The sequence below is a fragment of the Furipterus horrens genome, unplaced genomic scaffold (assembly GCF_987537825.1).
Source record: "Furipterus horrens unplaced genomic scaffold, mFurHor1.1.pri manual_scaffold_6, whole genome shotgun sequence".
NCBI classification, from domain to species: domain Eukaryota; kingdom Metazoa; phylum Chordata; class Mammalia; order Chiroptera; family Furipteridae; genus Furipterus; species Furipterus horrens.
Window position 1 is genome coordinate 178,585,496 of NW_028327176.1, and position 25,585 is coordinate 178,611,080.

At 36.0% G+C, this 25,585-nt stretch overlaps 1 protein-coding gene and 1 pseudogene across 1 annotated transcript in view; one reads left to right on the forward strand and one right to left on the reverse strand.

The window, feature by feature from the left end:
* LOC150007898 (isoamyl acetate-hydrolyzing esterase 1 homolog pseudogene) overlaps window positions 1-4,936 on the reverse strand; it is a 116,661-nt pseudogene extending 111,725 nt beyond the window's left edge.
* The window catches only part of GRM1 (glutamate metabotropic receptor 1), a 348,454-nt gene that overhangs the window by 240,347 nt on the left and 82,522 nt on the right, over window positions 1-25,585 (forward strand). The window contains exon 3 of the mRNA XM_090280685.1: window positions 18,536-18,771. Within this exon, the coding sequence (XP_090136811.1) occupies window positions 18,536-18,771 (236 nt within the window). The remainder of the gene's footprint in view (window positions 1-18,535; window positions 18,772-25,585) is intronic.

Sequence of the window (25,585 nt, forward strand, 5' to 3'; positions counted from 1 at the left end):
CCATTTTCTCTCTTTTTTGAATGGGAGCATTTATATCTGATATTCAATGCCTCTGGGAGCAGATAACTTGTTTTCTCATTTCACAGGTTCAAAGTTGGAGAGGAGGAGTGTTGCCCCAAGATGGATGGGGTCTTACTCATACCTGATTTAGATAATTTAAATGATGAAACTTGGGAATTTTGAGCTGATGAGATTTAGATGAGATTTTGGACTTAAGTGGCTATTGTAATAAATTGATACTTTTTGAGATGCTGAGGTGGAGTAAATGCATTTTGCGTGTAGATTGCTGTGAATATTTATGTCCCAGAAGGCAGACTATGATAACTAGAATGATGACTCCCTAAAGATGTTTATATCTAACTCTCCTGAACCTGTAAATATATTGTTACGTAACAAAGGGGAATTAATATTTCAGATTAAATTAAGGCTGCAGATAGGCTGAATTTAAGATAGGCTTTCTCTTGAATTTTTTCATCTCTAATATTAACATTATGTTACCTTGTTTATTTTTGTTTACATTTACCTGGTATGCTCTTTATTTTATTTTTCATAAGTATGTACCTGATGTACTCTTATACAGTTGTTTATTTTCAACTTCTCTGAAAAAATTTATTTTAGGTGGGTCATTGTGATCTAGCATAGTTTTGATGCTTTCTTTGGAATCTAATTCAATATGTAATTTTTATTATAATCCATAAGTTAAGCCAATAGCCCTTTTACTGAAATAACATATATATTTAGTCTAATTTCTGCCATAATATTATTTTATTTATTTTATACGTTTAAAAGCCTTTCACTAGGTATTTTATTTGCTTTGCTTCTTTAGTGTGTACATGCATGTGTGGGTATGCATGTGTATTTCTTCTGATATTTAGAAAAGTTTTCGGTATTATTCTAGGAGTTGATCTTATGTTTTACTTTCAAAATGTGCTTATTTTTCAATTATAACATTTATACCTAAAAGTACACAAAATGTCATAGCTCAGTGAATTTTCACAAAGTGGAAACATCCATTAATCATTGCTGTGGCAAGCAAATTGCCTTTCTCCAGCACCCACGAAGTCTCCTGATGTCCTCTCATAGTTGTTACTGCACTTTGTAACTATGATTTTGACTTTTTAAATGATAGATTATGTTTGCCTGTTTGGAAATGTAAATAATTTAAATCATGTAGTTACTCTTTTAAATCAAAAGTTACTCTTCTGTTTTTGATCAACATTACATGTATGAGATTCATCTATGGAATAGTTTGCTCATTCCCATTGCTCTGTAGTATTCACTTGTATGACTATAACACTATTATTTATCTCTTTTACTTTGATCAGCATTTAGGTTGATTAGTTATTTACCATTAGAAACACTGATGCTGTAAACATTTGTGCTCCTATCTGATGGTACACACATGTACTCATTTCAGTTGAGCATAAAACTAAGAGTAAAATTTTTCTGCACAGTTCACACCTGTATTCAGGTATGGAGTTTTCTGTATATTTTGCTGATAACTTTTATCAATTAAAGTAAATACTATTTAAAGTTTCACAATGGCTTTTATTTAACTACATTTATATAGAAGTTTAAGTTTCTAGTGTCCAAATATTTGGAGATAGATCAGTAAATTTTAAAAAATTTCTCATTTATGGTGCTTGGAGAATGTGAACTATACATTAATTTTTTTGAAATGTGCTGACAATAGCCTTACTGAGTAGTTCAGGTTAATTTTTAAATTTTAATTATTTTAAAAGTTAATTCTATGTATTCCATAGAAACATGCTCTCTTTTGTTGAACATAAGACCTTATCTGTGCTCATTAGATCAACCATGTTAGCTGTGCTAAAATGTTCTAAATTCCTACCAAATTTTACCAGCTTGATCTATTAATAATTGAAAGAAGTGTGTTAAACAAAAAAGAGACATTCATATACAGAACATAGACTTTTATTAACTTACTGTATATTTTGATACTATGTTATTTGGTACATAAATTTAGAATTACTATATCTTCTAGGTATAATGACTCTATTCTTGATAATGACTTACCACTGGCAGTAAATTACCTTACATTATGATGGCAATTTCTAGTATATTTAGTTTAGTATTTACTTAGTCTTCCTTTTAGTTTTAATGCTGATATTTTAGGTGGTTCTACTATAACAAGATACCACTTTTTATGAGTTTTTTACGTTGTTTTTATCTAACTGAAAATTTCTCTTCTTTTTACATGGTGAATTTAGTTGGAATTACTGATACATTTGGAACTGGTGCCATCATCTTATTTTGCGCTTGCTATTCATTCTACCCTTTCAGTTTCTTTCCTCTGTCATAATACCCTGCCTTCCATTGGATAGTTTAGGAGCTGATTTCTTAAAGATGATTTAATTTTGTTTTTGCCATTTTCCAAGAGTAGAATCTTAACCCCCCACCCCCCTTTCAACCATTTCATGTCACCGTTTTTGGAATTTCTGATAGCATAGAGCTAGGTGTTTAAATATAGTGTTAGAATAATTCTTTTTTAAAAGCAAAGTTTAATCTATTGTGGATTTAATATTAGTTTAATACTCTGCTATGTGTGTGTGTATGTGGATTATTAGTAGCTTATCTCAGTAGGTTTATTTTTTGATGAGTATTCAAAGTTCCCTAGATTTTGAAGGTATATATTTAAATATTGGCTTCTAATGGCATTTCATTTGCATCCCAGGGGTTTTTTAATAATCTTAGGCTAGTTTTTTAAAAATAATTTCTGTGTTTATGATTCTTATACCATATAGGTTATATAAATTTAGACACCACACAAGTGTTTGTAATTTTCTTCTATGTTTTTTCAATCTTAGTTCCCAGACTTATTTCAAGTATCCTCAGTTTGGTGGGCAAACTTTCAGCCCCACCCTGTTGGATTCCATCAAGGCTCCTAGCTTTATGCTAGGGTGTCAGCTTCAACACCTTGACTTAACAGTTTATGAAACCATCTGTCACATCACAGATGGATATTAGAACCCATGTCCAATCCTCTAGGGCCCCCTTTATGGAGGTCAGACCTGTGTGGGCTACTGTTTCTTTATCATGGATTTGATTCCTTTCACCATTTCTAGCTCCTGGAATTACTTTTTGTGTTTTGATTACATTTTATTCAGTATTACTAGGTTATTGTAGTAAGAGTGATATTTGTATCAACTTAGTTGACCTCATTTTGAGACATTCTAGCAATTAAAAAAATTTGAACAATTAGGATGATATAAATTAGAGAGTATAATAATTTGCATTGGGTTTGTTAGAAGAGTTCATTTATGAACTTACTAAAGCATTGGCTTCACTTTTGAAAAGCCACAAATTATTGTGCTTTGACCTTTTGTGTGAGTAAGAAAAATAAATCACTCTAATAAAAATAAACACAAAAGACCCTAACAGCTTGGTTGGCATCTCAGAATATATGAGTAAGACAGCAGCATTGGAAAATTAGCAAATTAGCTCTCTATATGTTTTCTGTTACTTTCCCACTGCTGTGGGCCTCATATGCTCATTTCTCAGTCCTTCATTCTCTCTTCTTCCCTCTGTTCTTTTCTTCCTTCCTTCCTTTCACAAATATTTACTGAGGGCAAAAAGTTATATTACCTGTAGCACCGATGAATTACTCTTGTTGCTTACGATCTCTCATCTGGATATTCCACTCCAATCATCCACTGACCCTGCAAGGCAAGAAGTTGTCCAAACACAGTTTCTAAGAAGAACTCAATCTCTTCATGCCTCATCCATTTTCTGCTTTCATTGTATAAACCTCTCACTGACGATGACTTATGATATCTATTTTCCTGCTTCCATGTGTACTTATACACCTTTTTCCCATGTGGTGCTAAATCAAATGGGTATATACTGTCTTCCCTCAAGGACTTTGCATAGGTCCCACTTCCAGTCCATGATCTCTAGGCAGAGCCCTTGGACTACTTTAGAACCTGAGTTCCCTGAAAGATAAATGGTAATGGACATTTTAGTGTTGAGGTAGACCCTGTTGGATAAGATCACTTTTAACTACAGTGAAGTCAAAAGCTACAGGTTCAAATTCCATTCAAACCTTGAAGAGTTATGTTCCAAATGGGTCAGTTGTGACCTAGTCTTTGTAGAATCCTACAGCCAATAGCTTACTATAACACAAGATGATTTGGGAGCTAAACTGAGTCCCCTAAGAACATGACTTTAAAATTTATCTGAATGGCACTTGGGATATCTCTGAGACTTGGCCAGTGAGATATTTCTGGGCTCACAATTACATAGAAAATAAGGTATGCTGCCCAATGTACAAGTAAGAGCTGTGACCTGCCCTGAGCTCTCATGACCTCACTGATTTCTCCAGGCTCACTCATCAGTCTAAGTAATTAAAATGAGATCAACTTTCATTAAAACATATTTTTTTTCTAAAAAAACACTTTAGAAACTGAAAACACAAAAATTTAAGGTATGTTAGAGAATATAAAACATATGGTAGACAGCTGAAAACCAGAAAACTATCTATTCAACTATTTCTTTCTATTCTGATAAATGTAAATAAAGATTCTGAGCCTACATTTCTGAGGCAAGTGGGTAATGTTCAGCCACAACACAAACAAATGAGCAAAACTGAACCAGAGACATGTAAACAAGGAGCAGACTAACAGTGACGGGGGGGGGGAGAGGGGAAGGAGAGAAAGGGGATAAGTAGGGGAAGGGTCTAGTCAAAGAACGTGTATAAATGACTCATGGACACGGACAACGGGGTCCATAGTGACTGTGGAAGAATAGGGGGGCAGGGTGGGGGGAGCAATAGGGAAAAAAAAAATTCTGAGCTTACATTTCTGTGGTTGCTTCTTCTTACCTTAGGGCCTTTGTATGAGCTGCCTAAAGTCTCCTTCCCTCTGATGTCCACGTGGTTCATATCTTTACACAGCTCAGGTCTCAGATTAAGCGCCATCTTTTCAGAGATGTTTCCCTGACTGTCCAGTGCTCTCCCTGGCCACCTGATATAAAATATGCTCCAGTTTAATGATATCACATTATTCTTTGATAAATCTTCTAACTAATCTGCATTACCATGTGATAATCTTTTATTATTTGCCACTTCAATATCTCTTTTCCTCCCTCACTCTACATATGAATTTATATGCCTGGTAATATTTACTGGATACCAGAAATTGTGCGTTTTACCTTGATGAATATTGGATATTTTAGATTTCTAAAAATATTCTTGAGCTAGTTCTTGAAGGAGGTGAAGTTACTTAGAAATAACTTGGTCCTTTTGCATCTTGCTTTTAGCTCTGTTAGAGAAGACCAAAGTCACATTAAGTCTAGTGCTAATTTTCCTGACTACTGGGACAAGACCCTTCTCAGGACTTTAGCCAGTTCTTTGGGAGACCTCAGCTTTTCTGTTCTAGCTTTTGGAAATAGTTACTATTCTCAACTCTCTTTGCTTTCCAGGCACTATTCCCTCATATTCTTTTGGTTGGTTGTTTCCCCAGCATGAGCTGTGTAATATTCAACTTTAGGGAAGAAGCACTGTAGACTGTTTACTCTTTGAAGCTCCCTTCACTCAGTATTTTGCCTTGTGAACCCTGGCCAATCTTGGTTTCCTCTGACTCCCAGCTTTATCCACTTGACTCAATGAATCCACTGCACTGGGCCTGAGTCATTTCTTCCCACTCCTCTCCCCACTGTGGTGCCATGATTTGAAAACATCCAGACAGTAAGCTCAAAAAACTTTAGGGCTCACTTGACAGAGAGCACTGTCCTTCATTGCCTGAGGTAAAGTGTCTTGAGAGCCATTGTTTTCTATGTTTTGTCCAGTGTTTTAGGAGATTCACACAGAAGAGTAATTTGGTACTTGTTACTCTGTCTTGGCTGGAAGTGGAAACTCAACTTATGAATTTAAATGAGAGTAGGAACATTTCTGGTCTTATTTATTAATATATTCTCAGAACCTGACAGTGCTTGGCCCTAAGTAGGGTATCGGTGGATATTTATTAAATGAAGGAATGCAAAAATTAGAATCAGCTAATGTTGGAGGATCTAGATATGGAGAAAATACAATAAAAATATTTCATGGTTAAAAAATGTACTCTAGATTAATTACATAAAATGTAAAATCAAAGTATCATAGAGATATGTGGTATTTTTCTATTCATTTCCTTACATTATTAGAAGAATTTAATAAGTCACAAATATGCTTTTACCATTTTATCATGAAGACTCAAAGCTAAGACTCTTAAAGCATACATATAAGTACATCTGTCTCTAATGCAAAAGCTTTGAATTATTGTTCGAAAATTCAAATAATTGCAGAATAAACTATAAATATGTTTTTTTTAAATTAATAGTATTTGTTAGGCTATGAGTTTTGTTGTTAGTTTTTTGGCAATGTTCTATAGGTGTTGATACTTCTTATGAAATTATCTGTTCTTGAGAAAAAAAAAGTAAAGTGATACAAATGTATAAACCCTGTAACAGTATCTTTCAGAAAGAATAACCATTTATTTTTTAAATAACAGCTCTTAATTTTTATTATAGATATTTTAGACTAAACAAAAATCATTTAAATCACCTTTAGCTCGTCTAACATTTCAGAAATTCACAAGTAATCTCTAATTTCAGAGAAAATGTTACAGCACTTTGTAGCTAGTATGATGCTGTTATATGTTTAACAACTGACTGAAAAAGAAATGAAACAAACAGATTAATAAAGCCTGATCTGTAGTGTTTGCTCATTGTGGCCTTATTTGGAAATGGAATTGTTGTAAGTGCAATTGTTAAAATAAAGTTAGCCTGGAGTAGGGCAGGCCTTTAATCCAATGTAACTGATGTCCTGGTAAGTGGAGGAGACACAGGCACTGACACACACACAGGGGAACACCATGTGACAACAGACGCAAGGATTGGACTGATGCAGCTGTAAGCTATGGAGTGCCATGGACTGATGGCCACCACCAAAAGCTCAGAGAAGCCAGGGATCCTCCCCAGAGTCACAGTGACAGCACTGTCCTGCTGGCCAACTGATTTCAGACTCAGCCTTCAGAGCAATGAGAGAATACATTTCTGTTGTTTTAAGCCATCCAGATTGTGGTGCTTTGTTATGGAATCTGATGCGCCCTCAAAGTAAGCACTCCCATTATGGCCGTTTCCAACCCAGCAACACGTGGTGACGGTGCAGAGCTGTGAAAAGATGTTAACAGTGGGCTCTTCCCAGCTGACATGAACCACCTCCTGCATGCACTGATTATAGTATACTGTATGAATTTCTGAACATAAATTAGTTCAGTTTCTTAATCTATTATTCATTAATTCATCTAACAACTTTATAATGAGCTCTTAACTATAAGATAAGAACTATTTTAAATCCTGGGATTGTATAAGTGAGCAAAAAAGATTAGAACCTCTGCTTAAGTGGAACTTTCATTTTACTAGAAAGATACAGTAAATATATTTATATGGAATGTCAAATAGTGATAAGTTTTAAGGAAAAAAAAAAAAGGAGAGAAGAGGACTAGAGAGAAGGGACACGATTTTATACAGGAAAACCCCTCCAGAAAATGGGATATTTCAACAGACATGAAGAAAGTAAAAAAAATGAGCTATGTAAATATCCAAGTGAAGATAATGCCGGAATTGCAGGCATAGAGAGTAGCCGAGCCGGTGCAAAGATCCTAAGGCCGGGCTCTCCCTGGCTCACCCAAGGAACAGCAGGCTGTCCACTGTGGCTGGAGCAGAGCAGAGCAAAGGGCAGGAGGGGAGGGATGAGAAAAGCAATGGGGATCGGAGCGTGTAGGACCTTTAAAGCTCACTGAAAGGCTTTGGGTGAGTTGGAAACACACTGGTGGGTTTTAAGCAGAGGAGCACCAGGATCTGATTTATGCTTTAATCAGAATCACTCCGGCTCTTTATTGCATTCTTTTTCTAATGGGTCTCTTGCCTCTCTTCAGTTGGTTCTTAACAATTTTCTGGTATAATGCAGCCTTTCCTTTGGATGGCATAGGGACCCGAAAAAGAAAGGTTCAACAACAAAAAAACAGCCAGGCATTTAAAATGAAGTGCAAAGAATAATAATTTAGATCTGTAAAATTTCACACTAAGGAACGAAGCTACCAGAGCCTTCCAGGAAAATGAAAGTTTCTACTTGCTGGCCATGGCTTCATTTAGCATGAGCATTAACACGGGATTTCTGAAGGATACTTTTTGAACTGTTGTAGTGGCATTGTCTGTACCTGAATAAGTTCCAACTCACAAAGACTAGAGCAGTCTTCTAGAACAGTGCTATTTGACCTTGCTCTTTTCTTTTTTTTCCTTAAAAAAAATTTTTTTTTCCAATCTAGTGTGGAGTTGTACATGTTTTGGTAAAATGCAATAAAGATAAATTACTAAGAAATCAAATATAGCATAAGGATATGCAAAATACAAGCCCAAATTTGTATTACTAGAGTCAACATGGAATCTAATTTCAGTAAAAATAATACAAATAAAATGAAGGATAAAATAATTACAAACACTGTATTAATTGTTTATTGAAAGTGTGTGTCTAGGTGATTGGTAGAGAAAATCTCTATTATATGCATAAATTTTAAATGTTCTATAATTGTAAATAAAAAGTTATCAGTAAAGTAGGCATTCCCTATGTTAAATGCCTGTATGCACACTTTGAATAAACACCATGCATATGAATATTTATTTACATATTGTACCATGCTAAATGAGTTTATAAAATTTTCTAATCTAGGTTGAATTAACTATGATATTTGCATAAGGTTATACATGTGTAAACTGCTTTGTTATTTTGTTTTTATAACATTCCTCATAGAATAACCAGTCTCACAGAAGTCTGTTGATGAAAATGAAAACAGAAATTTTATGACTATTTCAAAAGCATGGGGTCTTTAATTTCTGACCCCAAGTAAAGCAAGTGATCCTGTATTTTCAAAAGTCATCTTCAATATTTTATCAGTAACCAGTTCCAATAATTTATCCCATGAGATTTTAGTTCAATTTAAATTATTTTTGATGAAATAAATGAATTCTGGATACATTGATTTCTTAAATGAGAATTTTTAAAGCAAATAATAAATTTAATGACATTTCATCTGCTATGGAGTGAATTGTGCCCTCCACCCCTAAATGCACATATTGAAGTTCTAACCCTCAGTGTGCTGTTTGGCAATAAGGCCTTTAGATAAAATAATTAAGGTTAAATAAAGTCATAAGGGTGGGATCCTGATCCACTAGGATTAGTGTCCTTATAAGAAAAAAAGCAAGGGAGTTTGTTCTCTCTCTTCCCCCCACCCCCTTGGGTGCGTGTGGTTGTGTGTGCGTGTGTGTGTGTGTGCATGCACACACACAAACACGCACACACACACATCCCAAGGAAAGATCATGTAAGGACATAGTCTGCAAGCCGGGAAGAGAGCACTCACCAAAAACGATCAGGTGGAACCCTGATCTTGGGCATTCTCTCGAACTGTGAGAAAATGAGTTTCTGTTATTAAAGCCACCAGTCTACAGTATTTTCTTATGGCAGCTTGAGGAGTTAAAGCAATCAAATACATCAAGTGTTTGCTGACAACACTTTGCAGATGATAATACCAAGATCTTGTTTAACTCATTAACGATTATTTTTAATTAAAATTGTGATATAACTGTCTCCTTAAAAACTTGTTTTTTAGAGTTTATAACTTTTAATTTTGCCCTTTCATACAGTTTCTATTTGAAGAAAAAAAGAATTTTTTTTTTAATGAAAATATAAAGATCATTAAATATATCAAATTTATCAGTCAAAAGAACAAGTCAGCCTTTCCTGTTGATATGTTTTAATGTTGGGACCAAACTGCTAACCTACCCTGAGTAAACTGAGAGCTTGGTCTGTAGTACAACACCCTTGACATAACCTTTACCCTCAATACCAGTAGAAGCTGTTTGTGGTCAGGCTCCGTATTAATAACTGGTTGTGTGGAGGGAAGAAAAATTAAAAAGAAGGCCTAATTTGTAGATTTGCTGATTTCTTTCAAGTATATATCCTATCATGGCTAATTTCAATCTATCAATGTGAACTTACTGAGCACAGAATTCTGAAAAAATGCTAACCATCATCTCTGATGAACCAATGAATGCCACCTCCTGTATGTTGTTTCTTACATAGTTCAAATTTTGTATGCTGTCACTGAGCACTGTTAACTTCAGCTGACTTTTTAAATGAAGACATTCTCAATAAAGGAAGTCTCATATTGATTTACATTCTTTCACAAGCTGCTTAACTTAGGTAACTATTCCATAACATTTTCCTGATGTTGGCAGTTGCAACAGAACATAGCCTTATACAAACTCTCAACTACATTTGTTGGCACAATCCTCCATAATTTTTTAAAATTTAGAGCTAATTACGTTCCTCATCAATGAAGCTAAAATATATAAATTAGAGAAGAGATTTGTTCATTCAAACCTTCATCATTTTCAAATTGCACTTATACTACTAGAAGTACCACATAAGCAATATCCACACATTTATCAAGTTACAATGAAAGAATGCTCTGACAGACTAACGTATTCAATGAGTTGGTGTACCATATTATTAGCCAGTTTTGGATGGCACCAGAAAGTAGTACTTGACCTGCCTTCTTCACCAGTCACTGAACATGTCTAAGATAGGATCTCTGATGCAGTCATTCACTACTGTCTTGGCAACTCCATGTGTATTTATTTGAGCCTTAGAAACCCAAAATGCCACTTCATGTAAAACTCATGAAACTCTAGCATCTATATGTAGAATATTGAACATATGCTTCTACCAGCTTTTTAATTCAATAAGTTTCTTTCAAAGAATGTTTATTTAAATTATTTAAACTTAATCCTTTATTCTTTGTATAAACAATTAATAAATTTTGATAATTTTATGAATTCACCAGCTAAAATGACTCTGCAAATAACAAATTATGATCTTTAGCATTTTACCATCAGTTAAGGGTAAATACCAAATTCAGTACATGAGCTGATATATTTTAGGTAAATTTCATTGCCCTCATTTCTATGAAATTACTTTCATTTACACATTTGAATACTACTGTTGCCGCATTCAACATATTGGTTTTTTTCTTGTAAAAAAATTAAAAGGTCTGGAGTTATATATGGCCATATATAATTTGAATTAAATAATGAAAATTTTCCTTTTCTGATTTAGAAGATAATCTTATGCCAAGTTATAAAATAGGCTTTATTAAAATTTAAAGCAATTGTAAAATATTCTATAAAAATAACTTTTGGATTATACTTGGCAAAGTAACCTTAAAATACCACACACTGTGACAGTCTACTGCATTTGACATACACACAGCTTTTAGCCACAGACAATTCACCATCTGAATTAAAAAACTAAGTGCTTATACCCTATTTAATGACATGAGTTTACCAGTCATGTTCTTAGATTTTACAACAAAGTCTACCTGTTATAGATTTTCCTAAATGCTTATTCTAAGTCTCTGTATACTTACCATCTCATTTACTGGTAACAAATAGTTCATGAGCTGGCACCAATCACTGAACCACAAAGTAACATTTTTGTAGAGAGGTCTTTCCCAAATATATATATAGCTCAGTTCATTGGATGGATCATGAGGTGATTGAGGATAAAGCACATTTAACATCTAGTAAGACTTAATCATGTGCTAGATATTGTGCTAAGTTTTTTACATGGATTCTTTTATTTAATTCTCACACAACTCTAAGAGATTTATACCACTTCCAGCCACATTTTATAGGCAAAGAAACTGAGACTTAGAGGTTGAACCAATTCCTTTTTGTCTTTTATTTATTTATATTAAAAAAATTATCTTTTGAAAGTTAAACATTCTTTATTGTTTATGCTATTACATTTGTCCCAATTTTTCCCCCTTTGCCCCCCTCTACCCAGCCCACATAGTCAATCCCTAAACTCTTGTCCACGTCCATGGGCCATTCATATATGTTCTTTTCTAATCCCTTCACCTTCTTTCAAGCAGTCCCTACCTCCCCTTCTGTAGCTGTCAGTTTGCCCCATGTTTCTGTGCCTCTGATTCTATTTTGTGTGTTAGTTTATTTTGTTCATTAGATTCCAGTTATAAGTGAGATCATATGGTAGTTGTCCTTCATTGACTGACTTATTTCACTTAGCACAATAGCCTCCAGTTCCATCCATGTTGTTGTAAAAAGTAAGAACTTTTATTTTTTACTGCTGTATAGTATTCCATTGAGTAAATGTATCACATTTTTTTAATTCACTCATCTACTGATGGGTACTTAGGCTGTTTCCATATCTTGACTATTGTATTAATAAATAAAACTGCTAGGAAACTAGGGGTGCATATATTCTTTTGAATTGGTGTTTTGGGATTCTCTGGATATATTCCCAGAAGTAGAATTGCTGGGTCTTACTTCATATTGTATTATAGGATTAGTTGAATGAAAGACAAAACAGGATAGTATCTTGTAGTAGAATTTGAAGGAAGACAAAGACCTTGAGTAGTTAGTTGGTCCTTCACCGTGTTTTCACTTTCCCTGGTTTCCATTACCCAGTCCATGCAGTCTGAAAATATTAAATGGAAAACTTTAAATAAACAATTCATAAGCTTTGAATAGCATGATGAAATCTTGCACTGTCCCTCTCTGTCCCACTCAGAATGCAAATTGCTCCTTTGTTCATGCTGCATATGCTACCCAAATGTTGATCACTTCATAGCCATTTTGATTATCAGATCAACTGCTCTGGTATCATAGTTCTTGTGTTCAAGCAACTTTTATTTTATTCCCTTAATTGTTTTATTTTATTAGTAGTAATTGTTGTTGCTCTCTTACTGTGCCAAATTTATAAACTAAACTTTATCATAGGTATATATGTGTGGCAAAAACAAAACAAAACATAGCACTGTGTGTATAGGGTTTGGTACTGTCCTTGGTTTCAGGCCTTCACTGTGGGTCTTGAAATGTATCCCCTGCAGAGAAGAAGGAGCTATTAAATTTGCCCACAAGTAATTCCCCTCATCGGCCCACCCTTCTATCACACTGACTTGCAATTGTCATTCATATATGAAAAATGCTCTGTAGAAGATTTAGGAAACTGCCTTCACATTTGCAAGGTTGTGTGCAATGTGTTTTAGTATATACTGTTGCCTTACATTTCTGCTCAGAGAGAAGAGTAACAGGTGGCAGATGATTGTAGGCTCAGGATGCCAAAGGTGGATTGGGAGGTAGGGGTGAGGGGCAGATAAGAAAATAACAATAAATGATCTCACCTTGATCTCCTTTACCTGGAGTTTCAGCTCCTTGATAATTTTTTCTCTTTTGCCTTGACACCTTCCCTTTCCCTCCTCCACCTTGGTTACTTTTCTACAGAAACATCATAGGGGTAGAAGCAAAACTCTGTTTGAATGTTAACTCTAAAAATATGGTGCAAAGGTGAAGATAACCCCTCATCCTCTCTCTGCTTTTCAATGGGCTGAGTGACTTCAAAGTGCCTGTTCTAGATAATTAAGTAAAAAGGTCTACATTTTGTACCAGTTCTATATTCATGGTGGAATGGCAGCAACTGGTCTTAAAATTAGATATAAAGTACTTGTGATGACTGCCCCAGTTCCTGGTTCATCAGCACTTCCACTGTGCCTTCATATTACGATGTAATTAGTCTGTGCATGTGTGCATATGTGTGCATGTGTGTGCAAACACATCTGTGTGTGTTTCCACAGTTTTTACCTGAGAATTATGAAACTAATGGACTTTCACAAGTACACTCTAGGAATGTTTTTAGAATAATCTTTCTAAAACAAACAAATCTAATTATATCCTATCCCTGCTTAAAATTTGAGTAGTCTATCACCAGCATGAAAATAAAATCCCAAACCCTTAACAAGGATGTTAGGGGTCTCGATCTCGCCTGTGCTTGTCCTAGTATTCAGTACCCTGCTCACTGCAAGTTAAAGGGTGTGCCTCGCTGTGATTTGAGAGTTTTGCCCCTTTTTTAGCTGGTCCCTCTTTCTACTCCCTCTTTACGTAGATAACCGCAGCTCATCCTTCAAGCCTCATCTTTGCTGTCACTTCTCCTTGGAGAGAATCTCCTTTGACATGACCAGTGGCCCCCTCTCTGTGCTTCTGTAGCCTGTCTTCCTTACCTCTTAGTCTTTGCAACTCTCTGTGCTTATCGTGTATTCAGTGGCCAGACCTCCTCACCTCTGTAATTGCTTTGGGGACAGGGGCCTTGCCTACACTTGTTAGCAATGTATCCACAGCAGTAAGCAAAATGCCTCACTCGTCCAAGACTCTTAGTGAATCGGTGCCGAATGAATAAAGCCAGTCTGAGTTATTATTGAAAAAGCTGCCATTCCCTCCATAAAATTTCACACAATTGACATTGCTTAATTTTAAATTACATTATGCTACATTTCTTCACCTTTTGCAAATATAATTAACATTATGATTTATAGAATTTTGTGCTTGATTAAATGTTTTTGAAAATATTGTTTTTATTATGCTTTTCTTCTTTCCTAGTTATATGGTAATCACTAGAATACTTTAAAAGAATTATAGTTTTATTATTAGGTAAACACAATTACTTGAATTCATAATACAAATGAAATTGCTTTAGTTTCTAGATTGTAATTATTTTAATTGCATGCAGATATGTTTTTAAAAATGTTTTTGAACAATTTTTAAATGAATGCTGTTGTATTTCTTTTTTTACTGTTGATTTGCTTATTACTTTAATTGATATGATACAAAAGTAACACTCATGCATCTTCTGTCAAGCTATAATTGGTAGAATTAGAAAATAAATATTTCCTGTTGCTAATATAAAATTTATTAAGTAGGAGAAATATTATTATTCATGTTTAGGCTGTGACATTTCACAGGTCCCAGAGCAGTGACTTTGTGGGAAGGAAACAGCCTCATGAAGAAATTGTTCCATATAAGCATTGTGGGGGGCAGGAAATAAAGATTCCTGTAAATTTTGTGAGGAACACTTAGGACATGCGGCTTTCTGATCACTGTTCACCCTGTTCATCCACATTGTGCAGTTTTATTTCCAGACCCCAGAAAGGAAAAGGAACTCATAATGGGGAACCAGATGGAGCAGCAGACGCTGCAAGAGGCCACGCATATGCCTCATACAGAGCTCAGCACTGCCCAAGGCCGGTCAGGCCCCCGCACGGCAGGACTCACCTCACACACTTGGGGTGAGCAGGTGCCTGCGGGTCATCTCTGGTCAAGTGCGGTCTACAACCACTGTCACCATCAGCAGCAATAGTAAAGCCTACACCAGGTATCCGGCAAGCTGCTGGCTCTCTCTTTTCAAGTAGGCTTTGCAGGGCATTCACACACACACAAAATCCTGGTAAAAAATTGCAGGACAACTAAACAAAGAGAATATCAGAAGTGCTTGAGAGACAAAATAACTGAAATATATAAAATCCAGGAGTTGCTTAATGGATGTTTTCCAGTGACTTTTTATTTGTTAGCATTTCCTAACACTTTACCTGTGATAGAGTAAAGATCTCACACAAAACTTGAGCAACTAACACTTCCAAAGATTCACCAGTTAATCCTAATTGAATAGTTTCTCTATCATATCTGGTTCTCCTTGATTTTGTCAACTCTTAGATTTAACACCAACTCTAATTTTAGGAAAGGGGTCACCTACAGTGAGGGGGGCTTTGACCGAGGGCAAAGGGGTTTAGGGCTCCACTCCACTAAATCATATGACTTCTATATCTATATATATATTCATAGGGGAAGGTTTGCTCTTATGGTATGCTTCTCTGTGTGGGTGAGGAAAAGGCAGGAAGTCATACTTTCTCTGTTTCCAGAACTGACATACGATACTTGCTTTTATAAACTGAGAATGTTTTTAAAAAGAAATGCAAAAAAAAATTTTATAAGGCTCATTTTACTTTAAAAAATCATGGGTTTCCTGTTCAGACTACACACACGCACACACACACACACACACACACACACACACACACACACACACCTCACATAATATTAAACCCTGGGGAGAAACACATTTCAAGCCTAAACTTCATGTCAAAAAGTAATTCTTTTCTTCAAGTTAGAAGTCATTTTGATTTTAAATATATACTCTCGGGGAAAATTTCTTGAAAGCTTAACTGGTTTTATTTTTACCCTTCTTTTCATCATGACATGAACTGTAGCTCAGGTCTTCAAATTGCTATCACTGTAGTTATGATTTGAGTGTGAATAAATCTAAATAATTAAAGTAGTTCCAGCTTTTCTAAGCAGACTGAGCATACAGAAAGATAAATGAGTTTGCCTTTTTCTTTCTTTGATCAATGTGACAGTCCATCCATAGTCAGTGATGGTGATCAGAGAGGCACTTGCCAGAAAAATGCTCAAGTCATTTGTGACCAGGGAGCAGTGCTGAATGGCTTCATTAATATGGGTTTACAGCACTTTGAGGACTTCCTGTCGCCCTTTGGCTAACAGTTCCCAGGTTGGGATTTATGCCCGCATCCCCATCGCCTGCAGCTGTTCTCTTTGCCTTAGCTTCACTGCCTTCTAAATGAGATGTGCTCTTTCCTGTGTGTTAGATAGCCTACCGAGAACCGTGTATACCAGTCCCTCCCCGCACTCCTCACCTGACGAATCCTTTGAGTCTCAGATCAAACACTAGTTTCTTTTTTTTTTTTTTTTTTTTTCATTGGCAGTAATGAAAATAGTTTTTTTTTTTTTAAGTATATTTTATTGATTATGCTGTTACAGTAGTTCCAATTTTTTCCCCTTTACTCCCCTCCACCCAGTATCTCCCTCCCCCAGCATCCCCCCCCAAGTCCATACCCATGGTTCGTAAAAAATAACTATCCCTCCCTCTCAGATATTAAGACCCTTTGTAATCTTGTAAAGGACAATGGGCGCGAAGCTATTTCTAATCACCCTCACTCATCCACACTCACGTACCAAATACATGCCAGACTAAGTTAGGCCCCCAGGCCCTTCTCCCTGTAGTACTGGTCACTTCTCCTTCCCCTTCATAGCTTTTTTGATTCTTGTTTAGTGTTTGTTTTCCCCATAAGCTGTAACAGTAGGGGCAAAGGGCAGCATGCCTCATTCTCAATAGAATTCTGAGCATAGCAGAGCTCCTCGCACATAGTGGGTGTTATTTTGAAGGAAGAAAAGATGGAAGCTAGGAAGGAAGGAATGAAGGAAGGAAGGAAGGAAAGAATGAAAGAAGGAAGGAAGGAAGGAAAGAAGGAAGGGAGGGAGTGAGGATTCATTTTCTTTCTCTTAGAGAATTTATGTTCAAAAACCTGCAACTGTAAATTATTTCTTTGTCGCTTTGAGATCTGAATTTTCTTCCAGCCTTTTGCAAGTTCTAAAACAGAAAAATTTCTTTCTCAGGGAACTGAGAGCCATCCCTATAAAATGGAATCACCAAAAATGATAGCTAACCTCTATGCCCAGTTTCTGTGGGAAGGAAGGAGCCTAACTTAGATAAGGGGCACTTGCCAAACACAGATGTTGACCAAGCCCCCCTCAACATTCTTACTGTCTCCTCCCAGCACTTAAAGACCCTCCCACCTTTTGTTCTAGAAGATTGAGTTCAGAATCTTTGGCCTCTTGGAATAGTCTTGAATAAAGTCTTCTTTGCCTTTTAAATTCTGTTCAGTGCAGTTTTCTTTGATACCCTCTTGGGTAGGGATCACAACCATTCATGTGCAGGTTGGCCTGGCTTATATGTACACTTGAGTTAAATTGGAACTACATCATTCATGACAGATGTGAATGTTCTAGAAGGTGACCAAATAATATAAATTCAAATCCACTGAATAAAATATCAGTGAACACGCATTTAGTGAACAGAAGGACTATTTTATTTTAGGGACTGAGATTGTTTTCTTTTATTGCTGTTACTTTGAAATAGCATTAGAAGGGGGAAAAGCATCTGGTCATTACTAAGGAATGCAAATTTGAACAATGCCTGGGAGCAAAATCTGTGGTTGTCATGTTTCTGAGCTAAATCAATGTTCTACCTCATGCAATGCAGCTTGTATAATAGTCTTGATTGCAACCTTGAAACCTTGCTGAGCTCTAATTGTGAAAGCCCTGAGTACCTGAGCCTCATTTTTTCTTATCTGGATGAGAACCGATCGGATTTGTGGTCTAGTCATAAAAAGCACTGGCTTCAGAGCCAGACTGCCTGGATCCATACCTCAGTTTCACATAGATCCCAGAACATCTTCTAATTCAGTAAAAAGTGAGTAGCACAGAATCTAATGGCTAGTAAATGCTCAATCAATGTTAGTTCTTATAATTGTTACTATCGTCATCTTCATCATCACTTTCACGACTGTGAAAGTCTAACAGGATTATTATTATTTCACAACATTTTACTCTACCAAAAAAAGTCATTGATGGGTAGCAATGCTGGCTTAGTGTAGACTTTGGTCTTGCTGAATTGTTTCATCCATGCACAGCCCTGAGCTCTATTTGTGAAATGTTTATCTTTCTCTCTCCCCACCCTGACTCCTGATTTTTTTTTTTTTTTTTTTTTTTTTAGTGATGGATGGGCAGACAGAGATGAAGTCATTGAAGGCTATGAGGTGGAAGCCAATGGGGGAATCACGATAAAGCTGCAGTCTCCAGAGGTCAGGTCATTTGACGATTATTTCCTGAAACTAAAGCTGGACACTAATACGAGGAATCCCTGGTTCCCTGAGTTCTGGCAACATCGGTTCCAGTGTCGCCTACCAGGACACCTTCTGGAAAATCCCAACTTTAAAAGAATCTGCACAGGTAACTCGTCTTCACAAAATCACAACTTAGAGGTTTGGTCATCTCCTACAACCACACTACAGCTTGTTGAGTGAGAATAGAAGGTGCCAAGGCTGGAGATGCAAAGACTAGTTGCCACTTTAATTTATAAAGTAGCTGGAGGGAGGGAGTGTGTATTGCCCCAGGGGTTTATGTTTTTGGAAAGACTGCTTTGGTCTCTGGTGGAACAAAAGATAAGAGGAAGTAACACCAGTAAAGGCAAAGCAAACAGAATTTCTGTATCCCAGAGGGAAGCAATTTTACTGCAGGCACGCTTAGTAAATGCTAGCCACAGACGTAAGTCAGCAGCACTGCTCTGATCCCTTTTTTCTTCTTTATGATTTGCTTCAATACACAAGCCAGGAGAAGATGAGATAATGTCACCCAGGGCTACACCACCAACACGGGTATATGTGGGCATCGGTGGCAGGAGACTCTGTGTTCTCATCTGTAAACTGGAATGCCGGTCCCCAGTGGATTGGAGGCTTCCCATGCCTCATTAACTGGCACATTGTTCCAGGTCTTTCGGGGGCTTGGTCAGCTCCACAGGATGTCCCCTTCATCTCTGCCCTCCCCTTCTTAACATAGTAACTTTAATGAGTATTATCATTACCGCATAAAGATGTTGCTGTCTCCAGTCCATGCTGCAAAGATAGATCATCTTTGGTCTACCATGGTGGTCTACCAGTTTTCCACAGTAGGTTGACAATGTAGAATGATGTACAGGCATTACAGACTCTATCCATCACCAAATGTATATTGTAGCGCAGTTGTGTGACATGTATTTTCTATAACTAAGCCGAGCAGATATTGTTCAGAAAAGTCTAGAACCCATTTATTTATACAACACTCATGTATAATACTGTATACAGTAAGAGAGAGAGTGAGAAGTATGATTATACTCATATAATCCATGCCTCTAGACCTAGACATTTGTCTCAATGGCCAAATAAAAACACATCATGCACATGCCATATAAATAAATGACAACCAAAGACAGTGAGATTTTGTAAGATAAGAAAAAAAGATGGCTAATTACATGAAATATTTTTAGTTTTATTAATATTCACACTTTGATGTTAGAAATTATTTAAAATACCACTGTATTTCAATGCACTCATCTATGTTTGACTTGATAAATTTCAACAGTTCACTGATAAATTGCATGGTGTGAATGTGTTTTCAACCAGTGAAGGTTTTTAGAACTTCTTCAGTGTGGCTTCTTGGGAGGCTGAGAGTCAGGAGTGGGGGAGGAGAGGTGCCAGACGGCTAATCCATTATTATGTACAAATCTCAACTGATGCTCCTTTCTCTCAAATAATAGATCAACAGAAATTAAAAGCCTTAATGAACCAATAAATCCCTAGCACTTTCATCTTATTTGCAAATTAAAGGCATTGAGAGTTGAGGGACAAGAGTTTCCTTAGACGCAAAGAGTTCATAGCAGCAACGGAATACCACAATGCTTGGCTTAGCATTTAATATTATATAATCATAGCTCTGTAATTGTCCCCTAATGAATTTTGTTTTCTTTCTTAAATTGTGAGATCTTTAAAGACAGAGAGTACTTTGCAACCCTTATGGAAGCCAGTACAACATTGACTCTGGAATCTCAGTCATTACTTAGTAACCAATTGATGAGTTAATTGATATTCTTTTAGTGTAGTGGGGCAATGTGTTTTACTTCTTTTAAAAAGAAAAGTTAAGGACTTTTATGTTTAAATAAAATATATTTCATTCATTTAATATAATTTATTGAGTAGCTACTACATGCAAGGCTTTATTCTAGGAGATGGAAATACAGCAGAAAAAACAAAGATGCAAAAGGAATGTTATTAATAACCTTACATTTAAGGACAGGGAAATAAAGACTAGAAGAGAATAAATTAAACTAAATACATCCTCACTTACTTGCTCCACAGAGCACTGGAGAAAGGAAAGGATGAGGACAGGGAAAATGGGATAGAGGGATTGAGGTTCAAAAGAGAATGACCATAAAAAGTCACAGTGATAAGTCGCATGATGAAAGATGCGGAGGCTGTGAGGGAGTGAGCCACGTACACCCTGGGGAAGGGCGTTCTAGGCAGGGGGAACAGCAAATAGAAAGAAGCACCAGCGTGCTTGGCTTCGTGGAGGGACAGAAAGGAGCCCAGGCTGGCTGGAGCCACTGAGTAGGTGGTAAAGTAGGATGTCACTCAGAGAGGCACACAGGAGTGCAGATGATGCAGGACTTAACTGGCTTTTGTGAGGAATCTGGCTTTGCTCTGAATGATTTAGAAACTGCTGGGATGTTCAAGCACAGCAGAGCTATGGTTGCCTTACTTTTTCTGAAAAACGAAACCACTGTCTCTGTAGCGTTTATGCTGTGACAGAGGGAGAAAGGCAGAAGGGGGCAGCACAGTGAGAAGGCCACTGGGACGGTGCAGGTGAGAGTGTGGTGATGGGGCCAGGGTAGCAGCGAGTGTGATGGAGAGAAGTGGCTCAATTCTGAGTAGAATTTGAACTTGAGGTGAGGAGATTTGCAGACAGAATTGTCAAAGTGACTGGTCTGCAACTGCCAAGATGGTGTCACCACTTACTGGGCTGGTGAAGGCTGCAGGAAAGCAGGTTGGAGAAGAATCAGGAGCCAGATGTTGAACAAGTTTGAGATGCCTATGTGTGATGCTGCTGCAGATGTCATTTTGTCCTTGTGGTTCACTAGAAAATTTCAGAAGAGTACTTATTGAACATGCTTGAATGTCTTTATGTGGGGATCTCCAAGAAAATACCTGTGATAACCCTGGTTGGGGTGGCTCAGTGGATTGAGTGCCGACCTGTGAACCAAAAGGTCACTGGTTTGATTCCCAGTCAGGGCACATGCCTGGGTTGCAGGCCAAGTCCCCAATTGGGAGCCTGTGAGAGGCCACTGATGGATGTTTCTCTCCCTTTCTTCCTCCTTTCCTTCCCTTCTCTCTAAAAATAAATAAATTAACTTAAATTAAAAAAAGAAAATACTTGTCACCTGAGCTCTCAAACAAAACTGAGAATTCTGTGGCCTTGTACAATAATATTGCACGTCACTGGACATGCAAATGTCAAGGTTAAAGCCTGAACTTGGTTAATGTTCACAGCAGAAAATAACAATTTTAAAATTTATGACTTGCTCTTATACTATGTATGACTCTCAAAACTATTTTTAAGAGCTTCTTATGTTATTATAACCTTTAATAAACACGCATTATATTCTGGAGTCAAGTTTGGCAAATATTTCCCATTGTTCTTAGTTCTACGGAAGGCAGAAGGCTTATTTGACTTTTTCTATTTGGAACTAATACATAAAATGTATTAATCTTTTCTGCTGCAGAACTTCTAGAGTTTTATCTTTAGCAGTGTTTGTCTATATGTGTGTATACATTCATGTAAACTTACCTTGTTCTTCAGTGTTAATCTCTGTAGTTCTGTGAAATTGGCTTCCATGTCATTGAAGAACAATATAAACTTTCACTTTGTATATCATTCTTATCGAGTTGAGATCCTTGAATAGCAAATAAATTTCATAGTCTTCAAATTATATGCAGACACATTTATGAAAATTAGTGTGAGGAAATAGAATTAACCTTTCCATACTATTAATAGCTATTGTTTCTGTCACTCATTTTTATTTCTTCTAATTGGGTCACTTCACGTGTTTTGAAAAGTTTGATATCACAGTGAGTTTCCATAGGAATCTTTATTGAGCTTAATGTCAGGTGTCACTATTTAAATAAAGAGTTCTTGTATACTGGATTGTCAGTTTGAATATTAAGGGTCCCGAACCCAGGCTGAGTAATTTGGGAATCACTGGTTAATTAAAAAGTAATTCATGCAAAGATTATATCACTGCTTAATTAGGTGAGTCTATCAAGGGAAAGGGACATGTGCTGGAAAAGTCATAACTGGAACATCAAAGCCTAACTTCTAAAACAATAATCATTATGAGAACAGTGGAAAGAGTAGTTTAAAGCAACTCAGAGTCATTCTCTTCCAGGAAACATCTTAGTTGCTTACAGCATTGTGTTTGCAATGACATGGTGCTTTATCACTGCTGATGAGAGCTGCTAAGAGTCACGGGAGCTGAGAGGGTATTGCGTTTGGAAACACCACCGCTGGGTCCCACACTGGTTCAGTTAGGTGTCTGCCACATGACACAGCAGACCTCTGAATCTCAGTTTCTGCAACTGTAGCATGATCATTTCTACTTCACACAGGTGTTGTGAGAATCAAATGAAATAAGACAATATATTTTGCTACCTGTAAGTTCTTGCATAGATCTAAAGTGTTATTATTAGTGTAATATGTTACCAGAAAATAAATAAGGTATGATGTAGGTCATCTCATTAAAATGTATAGTCTTGAAATTATAAATTTAACATAACTACTGTTCAGAATTTGAACATTAGAAAAAACAAGCGCACAATCCCTAATCAACCATCCTTATATAGCACTGATATAGATATTTTATTTTATTTTATCTACATAGGCTTTTATAATTGTTTTCTTTTTTTTCTTTTTTTTTTTTTTTTTTTGTGTGTGTGGTTGCCTCTCACTCGTGCCCCTAACTGGGGACCTGACGTGCAACCTAGTAATGCGCCCTGACTGGGAATCGAACCAGCGACACTTGGCTCGCAGGCCGATGCTCAATCCACTGAGCCACGCAGCCAGGACTTATAATTGTTTTCTGATTACCAAAGCAGTATATATTCTATACTTTACCATATGCAAATTGAAAATGTAGGAAAGAATAATAAAGAGGAAGAGCATTTAAAAATTGCTCTTATGTAGCCACTGATAATCACTGTTAATTTTTTATATATTTCTACTAAATATACTTTTAAATTTTGGTGTACTTTTCTTTATATAGTTTTAAATCAAATAAGAATATAACCTTATAGGCTGCTTTGTTAAAACAAATAATTCCTTTCCTTTTAAATTTATACATTAATTTTGTCATTAAGTTTTTGTATTCTTAATGGCTGCATAACATTTTGCAAACAGATAAGCTATAATTTATTTAACCATTGCATTCTTCCTACACATTTAGGCTGTTTTGAGTTCTTTACAAATTAAAGAAAGAATAACCATATAATAGATCTTTCTAAACATTATTTTTCATTTCAGATAATTGTTTAGATATATTTTTAGAAGTTGCATTATTCAATCAAAAGATATAAACATTCTAAAGCTTTCAAAAATAAGGAGTTCCAATAGGCAAATCTTACTAGCACTGCATAAAATTCTTTGCACTTTTACCATTTTGTTTTGCATAGTTATAATCATAGTGTGCATATAATTCTGTATCTTATTTTCACTTAGGATTATACTTTACTTTTGATGTTGATGCATGGCCTTTATAAACACCATTGTAATAATTCCACAATATTCTACCCAATGAAAGTATTATAATTACTTAGCCATTCTTATGTTGTTGGACATTTAATTTCCTTCCTATAAAAAAAAATTGAATGTGATACAGAGAGGTTTTGTGGTTGTTTTTGTTACTATTTAAAAATTGTTCCTTCATGTAATCTAAAAACATGATAGTTTTTGAATCTCTTAAAAGCATATATTACCATTATTCTGCAATATAGCAATATTAGGATTTGCTGTGGCTAGCAGAATATTGCCCATATGGGTTTACCAGGTTCACTATGTCCTCATAAGTGTTTTCAAAAATCCAGTGAACTTACAACCATAATTTTACTTTCTGCCCTTATTCTTTGTACCAGTTGGGAACCAATGAGCACAATGCCTTTTAAAACTAACCCTCATATTTCATTACTACCCAAGACATAATAAAGAACTTGAATGGTGTCTGTAATGCTCAGAGCTTGTAATGTAATAACAGGTAGTCTGATATGACAAAATGTCAAGACTTCCAGGCATGAATACTCTTGCTCCAGCAGCTTGGGTTCATTTACAGTTCTCAGATTGGCACTAATTTTTATAATATATTTGCTTCATTATTAGATTTCAAACTTCATGAAATTTCAATTTTGAATTACCTTGTTATATATGATTAGATAAGATTGGTCTATTATCATTTGATCCAGATTAAGGTCATCTATAATATACACTGAGATAAGTTCCAATTTATTTCAGTCCATTAGGTCCTAGAATAATAACTTCTCTTTTACTTTGGAAGTTTGGCCCGAATGCCAATATTAATTCTTGGGTAATATTATATGCCTTCAACATGGAAATTAATATTTTTAATTAGAGATTATGGGAGACTTCATAATTCCCCACCCCTCCTTATATCTCTGCTCTTTGAAATATAACTTTACAGTTCCTTGCATTAAAAGGTGGAGTTTTGTTTCCTACATCTTGAATCTGGATTGATCTTATAGCTTATTAGTTCCAATTCTAGGTCTTAATATGTTTGACCTACTGTCATCCTCTTTCTTGGAATCCTCCCTCAGCTATATGTACAAGCCTGAATCGCCCTTCTATTATATGAAAAACAACATGGAGCCTAAATAGGATGACCTCTCAGTTGAGTCAGCCAATCCACTAGCAGACTGCAGACACACAAGCAAGCCCAGATGAGATGAGTCATGTCCAACCCCAAATAGCAGAACTTTCCAATTGACCCCCAATTTGTGAACTAAATAAATATTTTTTATTTTAAGCCATGAACCTTTGAGTTGGTTTGTTATGGAGCATTATTGTAGCAAAGATAATTGATAAAGAGTCTCCCTAGCATTATCATCCATGACCATCATGTGGAACAATACAATTGGTTCAATTTAAGTAAATATCTTAATTAATTTAATTTAGT